This window comes from Mastigoproctus giganteus, chromosome 3 (genome assembly GCF_048544385.1).
Source record: "Mastigoproctus giganteus isolate SK-2022 chromosome 3, ASM4854438v1, whole genome shotgun sequence".
Lineage (NCBI taxonomy): Eukaryota > Metazoa > Arthropoda > Arachnida > Uropygi > Thelyphonidae > Mastigoproctus > Mastigoproctus giganteus.
Genome location: NC_143577.1, coordinates 229,619,703 through 229,639,360, shown reverse-complemented (window position 1 = coordinate 229,639,360; position 19,658 = coordinate 229,619,703). Strand labels below are relative to the sequence as shown.

The 19,658-nt window shown below is 37.5% G+C and overlaps 1 protein-coding gene across 5 annotated transcripts in view; it reads left to right on the top strand.

The window, feature by feature from the left end:
- LOC150088826 (uncharacterized) overlaps positions 1-19,658 on the top strand; it is a 518,204-nt gene that overhangs the window by 407,811 nt on the left and 90,735 nt on the right. For 2 of the 5 annotated variants that reach the window (XM_090369683.1, XM_090369681.1), the window contains exon 16: positions 8,902-9,018. The exons of the other annotated variants lie outside the window; for them this stretch is intronic. In XM_090369683.1, coding sequence (XP_090225809.1) covers positions 8,902-9,018 — 117 coding nt within the window. The remainder of the gene's footprint in view (positions 1-8,901; positions 9,019-19,658) is intronic. 5 annotated transcript variants of the gene reach the window in all.

Below are 19,658 nucleotides of genomic sequence, written 5' to 3'. Positions count from 1 at the left end.
AAAAAAAAACGAATAACAAGGGTTGTCTATGGTGTATCTACACTGATATTATATAGATATAGAATTTTAAAATATTATGCCTTGTTGCATTTAGTTTATTTAAATAAATATGTTCCATAATGGAAATCAAGAATGGTACCATGTGGTCGTGTTAGATAAACATAGTGCGTGACCACGCTTAAAGAGAAGCTTGTTTTACCACAGGAAAACAAGCCTCTGTTATGTATTTTAGTATTTGTTACATATTACACGTAACTCGCATCCCTCTTCTCCCATTGCCTAAATAGATATCATTAGGAGGAAAATTATTTTAATGTATAAAAAGGTATTGCTTAGACATCTGTCAGTAAATAACACTAACAACAAATTTTGGGTCATATCTTGTTATGGGCATGAAAGTAAGTTTACTTTATAGATTTTGGGGTGCTAAACACCGAAATATGTATTAAATGGCAGATTGGTTCTTGTTTTTGAAAAAAGTACTTTTTTTTTTATATTTATACAAGGTATTATTTATTTATATGGCAGTAAGATGTAGCTATGAACATACCTGTATCAAACAAGGTACCTTTTCACCTTTCACTTGTATTCAGCTTCGGGAGCATCCCTTTTCACCATCTAACAATAATCAGCTAACATGGTGGCATCGCTGTGATGTCTTCATGGAAGTGCTAACCATGTTTTTTGCTGACAGCACCACAGTTTGGCGGGAAGAAATCCAGGTGTGAGTGTGCATCTTCAGTGGCATGTTGCACCCCAGTTTTTCGTAAGAAGTAATGAGATCTTCTACAAACTGCCTGTAGTTGTCGGCTCTGACATTTCATAGAAAACCAGTCGAAACATTTCGAAAGGCTTTCCATGCTGAGTTCTTGCTATCACTAAGGACACATTTGAACTGTTCATCTTTGAAAAGTTGACTTATTTGTGGACCAATGAAAACGCCTTCCTTAATCATTCTCTGTGAATGAAGTGTATGTGCAGTACACTTCATTGAAAATATAACACACTAATGTTTCTCGAATCACTCAGTGTGGCCCACAAAACAAATCTAACTTTGAATATGTGAATGCAGGACCATTCACTTTCAAAGCCTTCATGAAATTTTTCATGAGCCCTAGTTTGATGTGGAGTGATGGAAGCAAAATTTTATTTAGATCTACCAGAGGTTCAAACGATACGTTCTTTATTGCAGGTGTTAATGATTTTTGTTGAGGCCAAATCCCCTTCTCATAGTGCATATCCATGGCATGACTATCCTACTCACAGAGAAAGCAACAATACTTAGTGTAATCCTTTTGTAGTCCTAATAAAATGGCAATTACCTTTAAATCACTACATTTCTGCCACTCATACTTCTGACAGTGTACACCTAAGAGGATGTTCTCCAGTTTGTGTATGTTTCTTTTTTTTGGACAGCATATGCAAGAGGTATTGAAGGCAGCATATTGCCATTGTGTAATAACACAGCCTTAAGGCTTAGAAGCATCTATAAATAGTCGCATTCTTTGGGAACGTGCCTCATGTTCATTGCTGCCGTTACACCATCAACATCCTTACAAACAGTGAGTTCACCTTCTATTTGATAGAATTTATCATAATCTTTATTTCGAGTACAAAATGTTGTCACTTTCACAGAATGATCTAGAACAGTGGTGTCCAACCTAAATAATTTTTATACGACCTGCACAGAAAGTGAACTAAAACAGCGTTTTAAATTTTTTAAATTATTTCAAGAACCGTGTACATTGGATGCTAAAATAAGTGGAAATAAACAAATTTATTTCCATTTATGGTGCTCATTGCAGTGAATATGTGAGAGTGTTGAAGTTACGAAGCAACGAGTTGGTGTCATGAATTCTGTTTCTTTTTATCTATGTTTAGTATCAGATATGCTCATGCCAACCAGAAGCATGTGTGTATATACGAGGTGCTACCAAAATGTTCAGAGACTCCAGTTGTGGCATGCCTTCTGCTTGACCTTGGTGGCTGCACAAAATTGTATGTGCAGTACACTACATTGAAAATGTAGCACACTAATGTTTCTCGAATCACTCAGTGTGGCCCGCAAAACAAATCTAACTTTGAATATGGCCCCTGTACAGGAAAAAGGTTGAACACCACTGATCTAGAAGATTTCACTGTTGTAGCCTTGAGACCAAAAGCTCTGCCTTATTCTTCGACAGTTCGAGATTCCTGATCAGGTCATTAAGCTCACTTTCTGTGATCCTATGTGGTTCAGAAGAATAAAGGTTTGGACAAAATGGTGGATCTCTTGACGTACGTCTTCGTGTATATCAAGTTGATGTTCTTCATCGTCTTCATAAGGGTGTACAAAAAAATGGTTTGGTGGTTCAATAATGGTAGTACTTGACTGTGAGACACAGGATGAATTGCAGATGATATATTTGGGTATGTCACTGTCCACTTTTTCTTCATTGTCATCCCTTTTCTAATAGGAGGCACCATACAAAAGTAACAGTCTGTGACATGATTTGTTGGCTCCCTCCATATCATGAGCACTGCAAAAAGGCATAAAATGTCTATTTTGATTCACCCACAAGTTGAGTTTTGATGAACAGGCAGTGCAGCATATGAGTGGAGCCCAGTGCTTGGCTTGGTTGCCTACTTTACACCCAAAGTACAAGAAGTAGGCCTTTTTTATGGCTCAAGTTCTATTGGAATGAGCAGAAGCCTGAAAAACAAGATGCAGGATATTTCAGAGACTGTTGGAAGTCATTGCGGTACAAGTAAACACATGGGTTGTGTTAGGGTAGCTAAGAATAGAAACAGGTGCATGTATACTTGCGTGTACACCAATGCTAGGAGTTTAGTAAATAAATTTGATGAATTTGAGGTATTGCTCAAAACATCAAAGGCAGATATTGTTGGGATATCAGAGACGTGGTGTCACACAGATATAAGGAATGCAGAACTGGAATTTGGAGAGTACAATGTGTATAGAAAGGATAGACAGGACAGGAGGGGAGGAGGGGTTATGCTATTAGTTAAAAAACACATAAAATCCAAGGAAGTGAAGCCGGTCGACATTGATGGACAGGGCAGTGTCGAGTCAGTTTGGTGTGACATAAGCATAGGTAAATCAAAATTGAGAGTAGGAGTGTGCTATAGGCCTAATGACTCTGATGAGTATAATAAGATACTGTACAGGGAAATAGAATGGGCCAGTAAATCAGAGAGTCTTATAATGGGGGATTTTAATTTCCCAGATATTGACTGGAATTTGTGGGTTGGTCACTCACACACTAGCAAGGTTTTTGTGGATTTATTGGATGATTGTTTTCTACACCAGCATGTTCGGGAGGCAACTAGAGGGAGTAATACTCTTGATCTGATTATCAGTAGTGATTCTTCATGCATTAGGAATCTGCAGATAAAGGAACCACTGGGTGGCAGTGATCACAGTGTGCTGAAGTGGGATTTACTCAAGGAGGTAACTACCATCAGAGGTAAAGGGAAGGGTTTTTGCTTTCGTAAAGGCGACTATGATGGTCTGAGACAGTATTTAAATTCTATACAGTGGGACCAACTGATGATGTTACCAACAGCAAATTCAAAATGGGAAGCATTCAAGGAACTAATCTTGGAAGCTACCAGGCTTTACATACCAACCAAGAAATATTGTTCAAGATTCAGGCCTGAATGGTTGTCAGATGACCTAATGAGACATATGGCAGAGAAGAAAAATGCATGGGATACATATAAATTAATGGGCGACATGCAAGCCTATGATAGATATAAGCTGGTCTGTAACCAAGTCACAAAGGAGATTAGGCAGGCAAAGGCAGATTATGAGAAATCTTGGCAAAGCATGCAAAGAAAAACAGAAAAGAGTTCTTTACCTATGTAAACTCTAGAAGGAAAGGGATGAATCAGATTGGTTCTAGATATTGATGGTTCAACAGTTGAGGATCCTACTCAGGTGGCTAACAAACTAAACGAGTATTTTGCATCTACATTCACACATGAGGAGTTATTCAGGAAGGGGAATGTCGTAGGTGAAGTAAACATTGGCAGTGAGCTAGATTATTTTCTAATAACTGAGAGGAAAGTGGAGGAGAAATTGTTGAGGATAAACATAAAAAAGGCACCCGGGGTGGATGGGATCTATCCAGTTATATTAAAGGAGGCAGCAAAGGAAGTAAGCAAACCCCTAGCCATAATTATGAGAGCTTCTTTGGACTCAGGGGAGGTACCCATGGACTGGAGATGTGCAAATGTAACCCCAATTCACAAAGGAGGATCAAAGGCTGACACAAGTAATTATAGACCTGTTAGTTTAACTTCGGTTCCAGGAAAATTAATGGAGGCACTGGTTAAAGAAGCACTGCAGGATCATCTGGACAAGAATTCAGTTATAGCTCAGACACAGCATGGTTTTGTTAAGGGCAGGTCTTGTCTGACCAATTTGATTGGATACTATGATGTATTCACAAAAGAACTGGATGCAGGGAATAACTTTGATATTATATATTTGGATCTTAGAAAGGCTCTTGATACTGTTGCGCATGGAAGACTGCTGCACAAATTGGAGAAGTGTGGCATTGGAGGCAAATTGCTGCTATGGATAAAGGGATGGTTGAGTGGCAGAAGACAGAGAGTGGTAATCAATGGACACTGCTCAACGTGGACTAATGTTATTAGTGGAGTTCCTCAGGTTTCAGTGTTGGGTCCATTGTTGTTTTCTGTATTTATAAATGATATTGATGATGGTGTATCAGGCTTAATGTCCAAGTTTGCAGACGATACCAAGGTTGGCAGGGTTGTTAAGGACACTACTGATACTATGCTGCTGCAACAGGATCTGGAAAGGTTGAGCAGATGGGCTGAGAGGTGGCAAATGAAGTTTAACATTGACAAATGTAAAGTACTACATATGGGAAACAGTAACCCCAGATCAACGTATCAACTCTGTGGTACTACGCTGACAGTGGTAGAGAATGAAAAGGACCTGGGGGTAATTGTGCAGACAGATATGAAGTTCTCTGAGCAGTGCAGACAAGCTGCAAGAGTAGCTCATGGTGTCTTGTCAATGATATACAGGAATTTTTCTAGCAGGGACAGGGATGTGATTATTCCCTTGTATAAGGCATTGGTCAGGCCACACCTTGAGTACTGTATACAGGTCTGGAGGCCTCATTTCAAGAAGGATGTAGAGCTGCTGGAACGAGTACAGAGAAGGGCAACAAGATTAGTGAATGGAACAAAGGGTTGCTCTTACGAAGAAAGGCTTAAATTTTGCAAATTACAGAGCCTGGAGACTAGGCATCGGCGAGGTGATCTGACTAGAGGTGTATAAGGCTTTGAATGGCTTGAGCATGCTCAATGCCGATGGGATTCTTCCTCTTGCTCAGAATAATCACCTGAGAGGGCATAAATTCAAATTGAGGAAGGACTGATGTCGGATAGATGTGCAGAAATTTGCCTTTAGCCAGCGGGCAGTTGGTTTATGGAATAGACTTCCATCGCTTGTTGTTGAAGTTGATAGCCTAAACAAATTTAAGGCTCAGCTGGACAGGTATTTCGAACGAATGGAGGGGTGAAATGGGAGTAGTGGTTGTTTTTTTTTTTTTTTTTTTTGGCTGATGCTGAATAAGCTTGCTTTCTTGCATCATATGCTTATGCTAAGTTAAGGGACACTTTCTTGAAGCTAACATGTCTTCTCCACCTACGTAACAGAAGTCATCCAGACTATTCACACAATTACGGGGCATATTAATCTTACATGGCACAAATACTGTGCAAAAAGTAGGAATCTCACAAAGAACCTAGTACCTAGCTTTATTTACAGATTAATGCAAGAGAGTTGAAAATGCATTTGAAGCCACAACAACTTATCACATGATAAATGGGTGACAGTTGCTGATCACATGATAAGAGCGTGCTGGTGGTGCTGAAACTGCTGTGTTGCCTTACATTTTGTCGAGAGCCATAGTTGATAATGCAAAGTAACTCACTAATATGAGACCCTCACTATAATTTGAAAACAAGAACCATTTGACAAATTTTAATGTAATTTTCGTCTTCAACAAGATAAAATTAGTCAAGATTGAGTATTTTCCTTTTCGTAACATTTTATGCATTGACTAGTATAATCAAATCTGGATTTTCCTGCAGGCATGGAGAAATTATATAGTAACCCCAATATCAAAAATAAAAACTCAAAATTGGTTATGGATTACAGGCCAATTTCTCTCAGATGCACCTTACAGAAGATCTTTGAAAAAGCAGTACTTCCAACTATAAACTAACACTGCTTCAGCCATAGATTATTAAATTTCCCTCAGCTATCCCAGGGAGATTTATAACAATAAATCTACTAGAAACCCTTTTTCTCTCTTGGCGCAGTATAACCTTAGTTGTTTTTGCGCCAATAAAATCAAATCAAATCAACCCTTTCTCTCATACAGAAAATATTAAATGAAAAAAAAAAAAAAAAAGATATTATTTATTTGGATAATTCTGTGGAATATGACAGCATCTCAGTTCCAGCACTCATTGAAATTTTAAGGAATTATTTTAACATAGCAGGAAACTTGCTAAAAATGTTATGCAGTGTACTTGGACAAAGGCTGTTTACTGGTAAGCACCATTAGCTACAAACTTTCTTTGCCAGCTTGAACAGGGAGAATTTCTTTTGGCTACCCTTTTCACACATGCCCTGGAGCCATTTATAGCTTAGAATTGTACTTTAATAATGTATATTGATGATGTGAGGTTTTTCATCACATCCAAAGGCCACCACGAGTCAGTAGAAGGTATTTGCCAACTGTCAAATAATAAAATTTGATGATTTGAGCCCTATTTATATAGCATTGGATATATAGAAGTTAGCTCAAATGACCATAACTAATAAGCAGAATATGAATGATACTGCAATTTTTGTAAGCAGATCTAGTGGGGCAAAAGTATGCTCTCTCCTGTACCTTGGTCTTAAGTGGTATGACAGACTCAGTTTTGCTCAACGTTTCTTTCACCTGAAGATGAAAATGCATTCTACTTTATGGGCTGGTAGACAGGAACTTGTAGGAATTAGATTCTGCTCCTGGTGACTCAATACATTTTAAAGTGTGTCCTTCCTATTCTGATGTATGCCTCTTAAATCTGGTCCTCTGCTTCCGATTCATATTTCAGTTCTGTTTTTGGGATTGAGTATTGGCTCTTGAGATGGCTTAACAGAGTTGCTGACCACCCTTCACTATCTCAACACTGTTCTCTACTCAAACCTAAGTACCCTGGTTGCAGCAGATAATAGAAACGTGCACACTTTTGCACAAATGCTCACAGGCAGATTAGACATACCAGCTTTATATATTCCATATTTGTGTAACAATCTTCTGCAAACGATTATTTCTTATAATGATTTTTTTCTATGATCTTCACTGTGTAATGTATGTGCCCACTTTCAAGAAGACCTACACAAGCTGATTCTTTGGAACTTTTTATTGTAAACATTGTTCATTGTTTTGTTCTCAGGAGTCTGCATGGTTAAATGTCATCCTGGCCTCTACTTATCTCCAATAGTACCTGTTGTCATTAACTTTTGTTGGCAGTTTTTATTGTTTGTGCATTCACTATAACACTGACTCGTTTTCAGCCCTCTACCACTTTGCATTCTGACCATAGGTCTCCTAATCTCATAACAGGCTGCAATTTTGACCCTCTGCTGTACATTTAGGATTGGAACTATTGTTTGACCAAAATGAGGAAAATAAACACATAAGAAAAAACCTTGTTAAATGCTCTGTTGTTGTCAGTTTGTTTAATTTAATTCTGTAAAGAAACAAAACATTTATAAGAATTTGAAAATAGGTATTGACTGATCATACACTTTGTATACGAAAAATTTATATTAATTTTCGGTCATGAAAAATATTTCAAGAAATCATAAATACATATTTTTCTTTTATTTTCTTCTGTTTTTTTAATCTTGATCAACATTAACTGCATTTCTAACATTTCCATTTTTGAAGGTGATCAGTACTACAGATTTTTGAAAAGTTAAACATTTAGACACCTTAATTTGTTTCTATTTCATTTATTCCTTCTGTTATTAATGATCTGCACTGGGATATTTCAGATTTCTGCTAGGAATGCTTTGGGAAGGAAACATCTTAGATTGTCTCTGGGTCATAGTTACTTAGATTCAAATGGGAACAGATATGGGAAAGTGTTGGAGCATTGGCAGTGACTACTCAAGCAATTATCAACAGTTGCTTGATAAATATGGCCTTCCTTTAAACATGAATTTTTTTTTGTAACTAACCTATTTTCCTTCACATATGAGAATTCAGTTTGTTAAAATGGGGTTCCTATCATTTTAGCTTTTTTGCATGGTTATCATCATGAGTAGAAGAAATTCCATTTTTCTATTATTATTCATAATTTATGGATGCATAAACATTAAGCCAGCGCCTGTTCATCTCCCTCACAACTATGTCATAAAATTCATTTAAAATATGAGCATTTAAGTATTCATCTTGTCATGTTAATGTGAACATCACTAATCCTTTTGTTTAGCATGCTTGTGTGTGTTTTTAGTTTGTTGATTGGTTGTATGTAATGATATATAATAATTGTAACTTGAAGTTGTTAAATGTTCTAATAGTTGTAACAATATGACTTAGATATAAAAGTAAGCTTAACAGTTTTACATGTGTCTATTATTCTTTCATGGAAGAAAATCTTTATAAATATCATACATAACTTCTAAAAGCTTATTGGTTTAAACTAAAACTGGATTGATGTGAGAGCATTAATTAAGTGGAAACTGTTAAAGATTCCTCCTCAATTTTTTCTCACTATATAGGAATTATGTATAACAGTTTTTCTTCTATTATGTTAAATGTCTGCTCAGTTTCCTCTGTGTTATAAATACTTAAGGGCATGAAGATTGCTCTCAAGAAACGATCAGGTCGCTGGAAAAAACTAATAACTCTAACTCACCATGTTTGTTGTTGTGAACTTCCTAACATGCTGCTACCAGGATTTGTATCACAGGTTAGTTCAGAGAACTTCTCCTTTGTCTCTGAATAGAATGCCTGTTATCAGCTTAACATCGCATCTTTGATTTGCAGTTTTTATTCTTTTGCCTTAGCTAGAAAAGCAAATTAGCAAATTTTTATTTTTATTCCTTTTTTTTAGGATTTGTTTTAGCAATTTTCTAAAGTTTTTGCAGTTTCATATGCATAAAACTTATAATATAATAGCTGTAGATATTAATGCACATGTTTGTAAAATTATAGCTACTCTACTTAAATTATTAATTATTTTAACATTTATTTCATTCATTAAATCAGAATAAAATGTCATTAATTTTTTTTCTCTTGGTTTTCAGTGTTTAGATACTTATCTATTTTTGTAGAACATATTGATAAGTTAATTATCCAGGCTACAGAAATATAAATTCTTCCTCCTGAATTGATATTAGATGTAATAAGAAGTTTGACATTTTTTTCATTTAGAAGGTGGTTAAAAGTTGGGAATATATTGAGGACACTTTCAATTGTTTGACCTTTATGTGCCAACACATGGTCAGAATTTCACTCTTGTCTGTAAATATCTAGGTGGCATTAATGATTTTCTCAAAACAAAATGGCTCTTTTAGGCTTAATTATTTTAAAGTAAAAAAAAAAAAAAAAAAAAAAAAAAAAAAGTCATGCATAATGGAGAAACAGATTTATAATTTGAAGTTTTTATTTCAAAGATGATTTATGTACATTACCTGTTAGTTCACTTCTGTTACATGTTGTCAGAAGTGTTGTACTATAATGCCTTATTTTCAGAACCAAAAACATTTCCTTTTTTCTTGTAATAAGATTTACAGAGATGTAATCAATAGCCATGTTGCTTAAATACTTGTTACATGACCCAAGTTTTGGGTTATAGGGCTGAAAGTTTATGGTTTGGTCTATTTAAAAATAGTGATACCTGTGATACTTTAGGGGGAATACAATAAATAATAAAAATTATTATTTATTGTATAAATTATAGGTGTATATAAGGATGCATTGATGATGTGTGCAGTAGCACAGCATTACTAAAGAAAAAGTTGCTAAGCATTTAACATAATACCTATTGCATAAGGCAGGAATGCTTGGTCGTATACCATGAAAGATTTACGAAAATTTATATAAGTTTAGTGTCCTTAATTTAAAAAAAATTGGCGCATGTTCCAGGCATGCACGGTAGATGGTTTTATGTGAAACGTCCTTCACTTTCTTTTAGGTATTTTGATTTGCATACATTGATTACAAAATAAAAGAGATTTTGTATTGTAAATATTTTATTGATCACACAAATTTCTATAATTTCAGCTGAAAGACAAGATACAATGGATTTATGATAACTAAAGTAAGAGATGTATATTTGCGATTGCAACGTATCTAAATGTCTCTGGAAAACTGCATCAATTGAGATACCTGACCTTGTAGTTGAAATTGAGGGATTAGTGTTTAGAGTTAGATCGAACGTTTCTTACAGGAAAGTAATTAATGGTTTAGTTTCTTCCAATTCAAAGTTAACGTTGAAATCACTGCTCATGATCATGAATATTTTATGTAAATCTTTCTTTAACAGTGCTGCACCTTGAATTGAGTATGGCAGCAAAATGAAATAAATGAAGTCAATTATATCCTATACATTGTTGTTAAGAGACATATAGACAACCATTGTATCACTTGATATCGGGTAACAAGCACTCTGCTGTACCTATATTGCCATTGCTCTCAAATACTGACTATCAAAACAGTCATTTTTCAATAGATGACATTGGAGTATGGCATAACAATGTGTTCCTCATCCATCTTGTGATATATTGTGACTCCAGCTGTCCATTTAGTTTCACAGTTGAATTGAGCCATGCAATCAAAGTTTGGGATACTGTTCACTCTTGTTACTGTCTAACCAATCCTCAGATAGCAGCAAGATTTGGCACTGCTGCCTAACAGTGTCACCGAGGTTGAAGTGTGCCCCCATAGGCTTTGGCAGTTGAGTGAGAGAACTGCACATTGCCTTCCTATTGTGGATGAATTCAAGCAAGCTGTCATGTCTTGTCTGTAGCTGATTAGCCACAAGCCTGACAAACTCATTTTGTAGATTGATGGTGGATGTAGCGTTTCTCAGGCTGTGGTAGAATCTCTTGTCGCTGCTCAATGAGACGATGTAAAGTAGTCCATTCATGTCAGTTATGCATGACAGATCAACATACACCAGCTGCTATTCATGCCCTTTTTCGTACTTGTAAGCCACTGTATCGAATGTGCCCACCTTGCAACTCATGTATTGTCATTGCACAAGCTGGTATGAGAGGAAAGTGGTTTCTTTTGGCTTAGATCGTGCTGTTGTTGTTGAACGATATACTCGCGGTTCATCTTGTGAGCAGCACGGCTGTGCGATTGATGTTGCTTGCTTGTATGTATGTCACTCCCTCCTTGCGAGCTAACTTTCTGATCTTAGTCAAGGTGGTAAATTTGAGCTGCAATCATTCTTGGATTCTTGTATTCTTGGATAATTTACCCACAGTGCCGTTTTCTAGAGTTTCTAGTGAACTTGCTTCTTGCTCTGTGTTCATGCAACCCACAAAGATGTCTTGTGTAACTGATTCCACTTTTTCCTCTGCAGCACTGAGGATTGTGCGGTTATACTCATTGATGGAATTATTTCGCAAGTAGAATCATACCATTTGGGCGGGAAAGATTGGCTTCCTCCTAATCAAAGAAGCATGACTCAATAAGTTCTTGCTCATTCTGATCTAATTTAGCTCCATTACTTGTCTTGGTTAAGAGACAAGAATGTGATGTTCAACCGGTGCATAACTTGATTGAGTTCATAGTATTTGAAGCTGCACCAGAGGCTGGAGCCGGCAATATGCTGCTTTATCTGTTTATAGACCATGGTCTCACAAACAGAAGGCAGTTGATATATTGTCCCCGATTAGGAACATGTCCTGCCTGCCGAAGCTCGTTTTGACATTTCCAGTTATCTGTTTTAGTCTCACGTCCATTTGCAATTACAGCTCAGCACCAGCCATACTGACTTCATCAATTATTAGCACTCTGACATCCTTAAACAGCAATCTGTAATGTGCGACTTCCACCAACAGAGGCAGATTTCTCAAAGTGGATATCTTGAGGGTAGTGTGCACAGTGGACCACAACAGCAGCCTTACCAGTTGAAGCACATGCAATGTAGGTGTTACAATACCTGTCTGTATTGCTGAAATGATTGTATATTTCCATCAAGAGGCAAATCACAAGCCACAACCAGCTTGGCCAGTCAAGAATATCTGAATTGGTTCATGATTGGAAGATAAGACTCCAAATTACATGCATGAGTAGAATCATTTACATGTCATTGGCCTTTCTCATTAAGTTACAAAAACCCTTGTTGGTCATTAAGTTTTTGAATTTATTTGCAATTGCACCGAGTCAGTTGAGCATGTGGAGCTTAAGATGCTAATCCATCTCACTATCTGGATGAGGTATGAGGTGGGGATATGAGGTATATTGAGGGTCTAGCAGCTCCTGGGATTTCTCCCATCTCCGCTAATGTTCTATGTATCGGTGACAGTTCCCTGTCAAAGCCAGAGATTTAGAAGTGTGTGGGTCATGAGTAGTGTTATATGTTGTGCCCATTGTTTATCCGGCTTATTGGCTGACAGGCCCCTAATGGGACCCGACGGTGCCCATACCTCGCCACGTGGAGGCTAGCCGGGTGTTACCAGTGAGTCAATTGTACTCTGGCAGGTCCTGCCACTTACTTTCCTGGGATTTTAGTGTAGGACCTAAAATAAAATTGGAACGACTGCGGTTGATTTTAGTTCACTTACATTAAAACGCTAATATGGGGTTTGACACTGAAGGCCTGTTTCTGAAGTGCCTAAAAGATTGGGCGAAATTTTTTTTGCTGTATTTTAAATTTGGACATGTAGGGCTATACGCTGTGCAAGAGAAAGTGATAGGAAGGGAGAGTGAAGGCTGGGGGGTGAAATAGGAAGAAGAGGGTCGATAGGGTAGGTGACCCCCAATTATTCAGTGAGGCATGCCCATGCCCCACCAGAGGGAAGGAATGGTGTGGCAGAGAAGAGAGGAGACAGCAAGCCGTCACCTCCTACCCCTGCCGGGTGTGGGAGTAAAAGGATTGCACTGCACAAGAGAGTGCAGAGCCTTGAGCCAATATGGCTCTGTCAAGGCAGCAACTTGGAGTTTCTATATCTTTGTCGATCTTCTCTGTCATCGGTAGCCTTTAGTATCCAGATTTGTCCTCCTCAGCTATGAACACTGGTCAGGTCCGTTGTTAGTCTGTTATCGATGACTGTGGTTCTCTTCATCATGGGAAGATCCGCATCTCCGTGGGGTTATTCTTGCGTTCTCTGGTTTTAGATGATTAGTAGTGAGTAGATTCCTGAGGGAGGTTCTCCTTGAGTCCTCTCCACGCGTGTTCTGAGTCTCTCTTTTTTTTTTTTTTTTTATATCTGTTTCTTCTGTAGATAGCTATCAGTTTTTTACGCCTAGAAAATAGTTTTTGGGTATATTCCTTTAGCTCCCTATATTCCTCTAGTGAGTCCAATAGATGTGATTCCAGATTCTTGGGGAGGTAGTGTATTGCGGTGATCAGTCTGCACCTGAGGTCCTCATAATGGGTGCAATTGTACATAATGTGCTCCCAGCACTCAAGCTCCCCACAGGCGCAGCTCGGATCCTCCTCAATTCCCAGTGCTGTCAGTTTGGCTTTAAAGGCCCCGTGACTAGTCAGTAAATAGGTGGTGTATAAGCCAGGTTGAAACCAAGTTGGGGGACTGGGGTACATCCTGTTGATATTCGGAATGAATTTCCTGGTGATATTTCCCTTATTTGAGTTGGCCCAGCGCTCTTGCCAAACTTGCATCAGGTGTTTTTGCAGTCTTGTCTTTTCATTTTTTCGTGGTGCATTAACGTCCACAGTATAGCCATGGTATGTACAGGGTATTCCTTTCTCTATGTGGTAGTTCATTCCCCTGCACGTGATCTCTAAATCAAGGGGGGAGAGCCCCGGCCAAGACCTGTAGTGCGTGGGTACTGGTTGTTCTACAAGCACGTGTAACTGTCAGTAGGATGGTTCTTTGCGTTTCATCAAGAATACTTCGGTTTGCTACAGTTGCTGTTTTGGGAAACCATATTGCTGAGGCGTAAGTGATGATCAGTAGAAAGGTTGTTTTGGTTTAACCCCCAGTCCTGCGTGGTGATCCTAGCCACCAATCCAGAGTATCTTTGGCTCTAATATAAGTTAGATGGTGTTTAAAGGAAAGATTACCATCCAGTATAACCCCTAAATATTTTAACTGGGTCACTAGTTTTATTGTGGTAGGTCCCACCTTTATTTGTGGTGGCTTACGTATATCAAGCTTGGCTTTTAGTAGGATAGAGGACGTCTTTGTTGTTGATATCGTCAGGCATTGGGTTCTGGTCCAGTTTTGCAATATCAGCATTGCCTGATCTGGATGATTGTAAAAGTCTCGAAAGGGATCTTCTTCTCACAGTTGCATAACACGGCCATACAGTTTGCCATATGCTTCATTTGGATCGCTATCGTCATTTGTCTGGACACATTGCCTTACAAATTTCCATCGGTTTGTGAATGTCCACATCCAATACATACAATTTACGCTGCTCTCATATGAGCAGTGATCATATTCATTGTCGTCGTAGATCTTGACATATGCCATCTCTGACAGTATCTCTGTTTCCTCATTGCAAAATGGAATGTGTAGCTTACCACCTTGCGCTTGTACTTGTTGAGATCCTGAGCCATGTCATAGTTTCGATAGCATATTATGCGCGGATACTGTCGTTTCTTGCAGATCCCATTAGTGCTACATGTGTAATTTGTGACGAAGCATGCCAGAGTAAAATGATCCAGGTGTTGTGGTCTCTTCTTGTATTTGTCAAACCAATTCTCTTTTCATATGTCACATGAATCCTCTGCAAGGTTCTCCTCATTCATCTCTTCGTTGGACTTCCTCATTCTCTGTCACTTGATTGGCCAAACAGTGGGAATGTAAACTACCACTGCAGAGCTCTCTGACATAGGCCAATGTAGCATGTACCAGGTGGCTTCTTGACTCGTGATCTCAACACTGTTGAGTATGTCGATGAATAGTCTTCTCGTGATTTCGATAGGCTCTGAGTGCTCGTTCACGATCATAATGATCTGTCGCTGTAAATTGCTGATCCCTCGATTTGTATTATTCGGTACTCAATGACATACGCAGTGCAAGAGTATTTCTCCGTAGTGAATTAGATGTCGGTGTTTGATTTTAAAATGTTACAGATGAACGGGTTAAAGGATTGTGCCACTTTTCACATTTGATGTGAAAGGAGATTATATGGATGTTTGAGAAATACCTTGAGCTGATTTATGCCAGCTGCGAGCACATCCAAGTAATAGTCATAGGAGTTTACATTGTTCACCCTGAAAAAGGCATCAATATTGGCATAATCATTATCCTCTAGATTTTGCCACATCTTGTAGTGTTCAGCATATTTTACTTTGCACCCGTCTGTTTTAGGCATGGGCACTAATATAGTGGTCGAGCAACAAGGCATGAATGCTGTGTGAAATTGACATATATGTCGTTTATCTGGCGTTATTTTCTTGTAACACATGAATGAATGTATGTTTGAAGCTTGATGCTTCACGAAGCCTCGCTAGCAGAAACAGACACCAACTTGTCAATCATTGCGATGGTATCTTTGTTCTCACCCAAAGGATCTTTGGGAGCGTTATTTATCCACAGCAAAATGTGTGCATGTGGACTACTGCAATGTTAAATTCTATGTGCTTGAAAAAGTTGACCGTGTAAAATTGACCAAATGGGCTATAATGTTTCGACTGCAATATGTTCGTAATTATATCCACAATCTTATTGAAGTATAGCACACAAATTACAGCATCTTTGTTTCTATATCATTGCCTTCTGCATGAAGTTCGTGTTGCTTGTGTCATCCTCACTAATATTGTACCCTTTATTTCTTGACTTGGCGCATTATAGCCTCACACGCTAATGCGCCATAAAATCCTAAAACAACCAACCGCTTATTCTGTGACTTGTACAATAGCTGAAGCAATTTCATTGGCACTCAGAGTCAAGAACACTGTATGTTTACCAAGCTGTCTAATCATAACAAATAGTTTGTGCTTACGTTGAGCTCAGTAGTAGGTCAAATTTGGAATTGCCCGTAGGAAGGCCAAATTGTTTTCAATGCAGCTGTTAATATATTCTTTGGATTGAACTTGCTAATGGGTCAGCTTAGTATCAGTTTAATATTTGAATGTCACCATCAAAGAGTCTCTTGTTCTCAATCTCATTATCTTCATTGCTGTAAAGGAGATGATATGGAGTAACACTACATTGGTCAGACCGTCTGAGCTCACTTGTTGCCATCATGAATGGAGTCATGCGTAAATTCTCTTTGAACTTTCTGAATTGTCCAAGATAAATGCTAAGAAAGGACAGTTCCTCTGCATGGTCATCAAATAGTAAGCTCTGTGGTATGTTAGCTTCTCCTGGGGCAATTCTAAGATATTTATCGTCACTCATCAGTAACGTTGTTGGGCGATAAGACTTCCCTCAATCGGAACCGCTTCACTTACATCGCCTTTAGCCAAATTAATTTCCATGTGACAAAAAATGATCTGTCGTAATTTGATACAATCAATAGAGGGGCATGTCGACTAAATACTGAAGCAACGCTTTGACCACTCACTTTAACCCGATCAAATAAATGGACTTTTGTATTTTCCTGCATTTTATATGCATGTTTATACAGTGATTGTTGTCAATCTCCCTTGGTAAGCAATGGACCATCATGTTGTCTGAAACAGGCACATTGATCATTTAGCCCAGAATGCCGTATTGTCTGTATACGTGTTTCAGATGATGCCTTATATGCATGAAAGGAGAGAAATGAGCCTTACTGTCACTAAATCCAACTTCAATAAATGCAATTGAATTTCTGGGTAGACAAAGCCATTCAGTATGTGAGAAGAAATCAGCCTCTTCTGTCATTAAATTCACTTCTCTAAATTCAACTTCGATAAATACGATGGAATTTCTGGGTAGTGAAAGATGTTCCACTTAGATAACGTTGGAATGGTGGTATTCTTAAGTGATTCTCTACAGATATTACACACCAGGATCCCATCAGCGTCAACATCGAGAAATGTAGTGCGTATTAATGGTGTATCTTTAGCAGCTGGTTTCTTTGTGTTGCTTTTGAACTATAGGCAACCGCAAATGTAGCATACAGAAGAAAAATCATTTTTCATAAATCTCCTTTGAAACTCTTGATGCACATTCTTATGTAAATAGTAGTTGGCACGAGGAAAAGGAGCTCGATCATTTAAACTCATCTGCTCCACAATTGGAGAAATGTTCCATTGTACATAAATAATACTCACTTCAGATTCATCATTTTTAGATGGAACAGTGGCATTGCTGGTTGAAGGCACTGCTAAATCCAATGCTTGATTTTCTGCTTGTCTTTTAAGCAATCTCAATAGTCTTTTTCCTTCTCGTGCACTCATTGCTACCATTGTCTTTATTTTCTTAGGTCTTGTCGCTTTCATTCTTGCTTGATACTCTTGAGAACATTTGACATTTGACTTCAGCATTGCTGAACACCTTTTCCAGAATTATTGATCTGAAAACTTTTATAGTGGCTAACAATGGAATCAAACAAAAATGCTAGAAAAAAAAAAGGAAACTGTTGACAAATATTTGTATTGTTGCAGTCATATGACAAATACTTGTATTGTTGCAATCATACTATTCAACAAATGGCTACAATCAAATGAGTAATTAGGCTATTGGCTTGGATTTCGTTTTGCTAACCTCTTTCAAGACAAGGATATTTTCATATAAAATAAAACATCTTTCGTGTGTACAAGGTATAAACATGTTTTTTTTTTTTTCTAATGCAGTTTGACAAAATTGAAATGATTGGCATTTGAATTTTTTAAATTGGTTCACTAGAACTTGAAATATCGTACTGCTCACGAAAAATGCATCACTCTAATCACACTACTAGTGAGTGCTCGGCAAAGACTAGTGGTAGGATCGTGGGAAGCACCTCTGGCAGAAGCCACAGATGATGTCACTTGTATGATGCATTTTTCGTGACTGATCAGATTTACTTGGTTGAGAATGTCCCCAAGGATGTTTCACATCAAAAACTGTCATCACTGAACATCATTTATTGTTCTGTATAAGAAAAATCTCTTTAGTTCCTAAGGATGTTAAGAATTTGCTCTCAAGCTTAAATTTAAAGTTAATATTGCTAACCAGTTTTACAAGTTAAATATCATATTTCTATATGGAAATAATGGCTCATGATACTACTTTAAAAAAAATACACAATTTTCTAAAATGTCAGCAAAAATTAATAAAATATGCAAATCTTCAAAAGTCTTGCTAGTCAGATCATTTTCTTTTATGTGGGTCAATTTGCTATATGAATCAATATGGTGGGTACGTTGTGTGTGCCAGTGCAGTATCTGAGGATTTAGAGGGGAGGAGAGGAGATAGTAAGGATAGTAAGAGAAAGTGTACAGTCAGTTCTGCTATAATGCCGGTACATGTGTTCCTAAAAATCTCCACATTATGGAATTTCGTGCATTAAAAACAACAGAGCTTATGGGAAAAATATGGATATGGACAGAGTGCTCAAAAAAAAAATGTTCAGTCTGGTAAGTAAAACACTAAAAAAAGTTAGAAACCGAATAAAATTGCTAACAGAGGTTTAAACATCTTAAATTTATAATAAAAAAATAAATACAGTAAATATAGCACTTTACCTTGAGAAGATACAAAGTTTGCTTAATTGATATTTCTGTTCACTGGCATTTTCTTTCTTTTTTTTTTTTTATTGTAAAATTTAAAACAGTAAAAAAGATAAGCAATCAATAACAATGAACATGGGATGCACAAATTGCACAAGTGAGACAAGTTTACGAAGCTTAAAAAATAGGAATGAAGAGAAGATTTTGAAAATTTGTTTGTTTTTGATATGATTGAAGATTTCATGGAAAGGAAAATGTATTTCACCATAATAACGTAAAAACCCACAGAATTCCAGCTATCAGTATTATTGCAAATGCAATAAGATTGAGTTTATTACCTTTATAATTAGATTGCACTAACTGATAAGCCTAATAAACCAGGAACTGCAATTTGTTTTTTATGGTAGTGACCTCCAGAAATGTGCACCTCTGCTCACGCTATCATGCCTCACGAAATTTTTGTTCAAACAGAAAAATGTGAGCTTTTGAAAATATGAGTTGGCCTACACTATCATGTGTTATCTTGTGAATACAGCAAATGACAACAGTGTCTCTGACCAATACAACTACAGTAAATGGGGAATATTGCTCTCGCACATTTGATGGTTGACATTTTTTAAGCTTCGTAAACTTGTATGTATTACTGCTTAGGTTGTTACATTCGGCTTGGTGCTGGGTTTTGCGTTCGCCCAGTGTTACTCAAAGATGAAACCATGCATGAGCCAATGCAAAATTTTTTCCTACTATATCAGTTGCTTTGGAGAAAATGCATGTTATAGCAGAACTAACTGTATTAGTAGTGGAAAATGATGCAAGAAAGC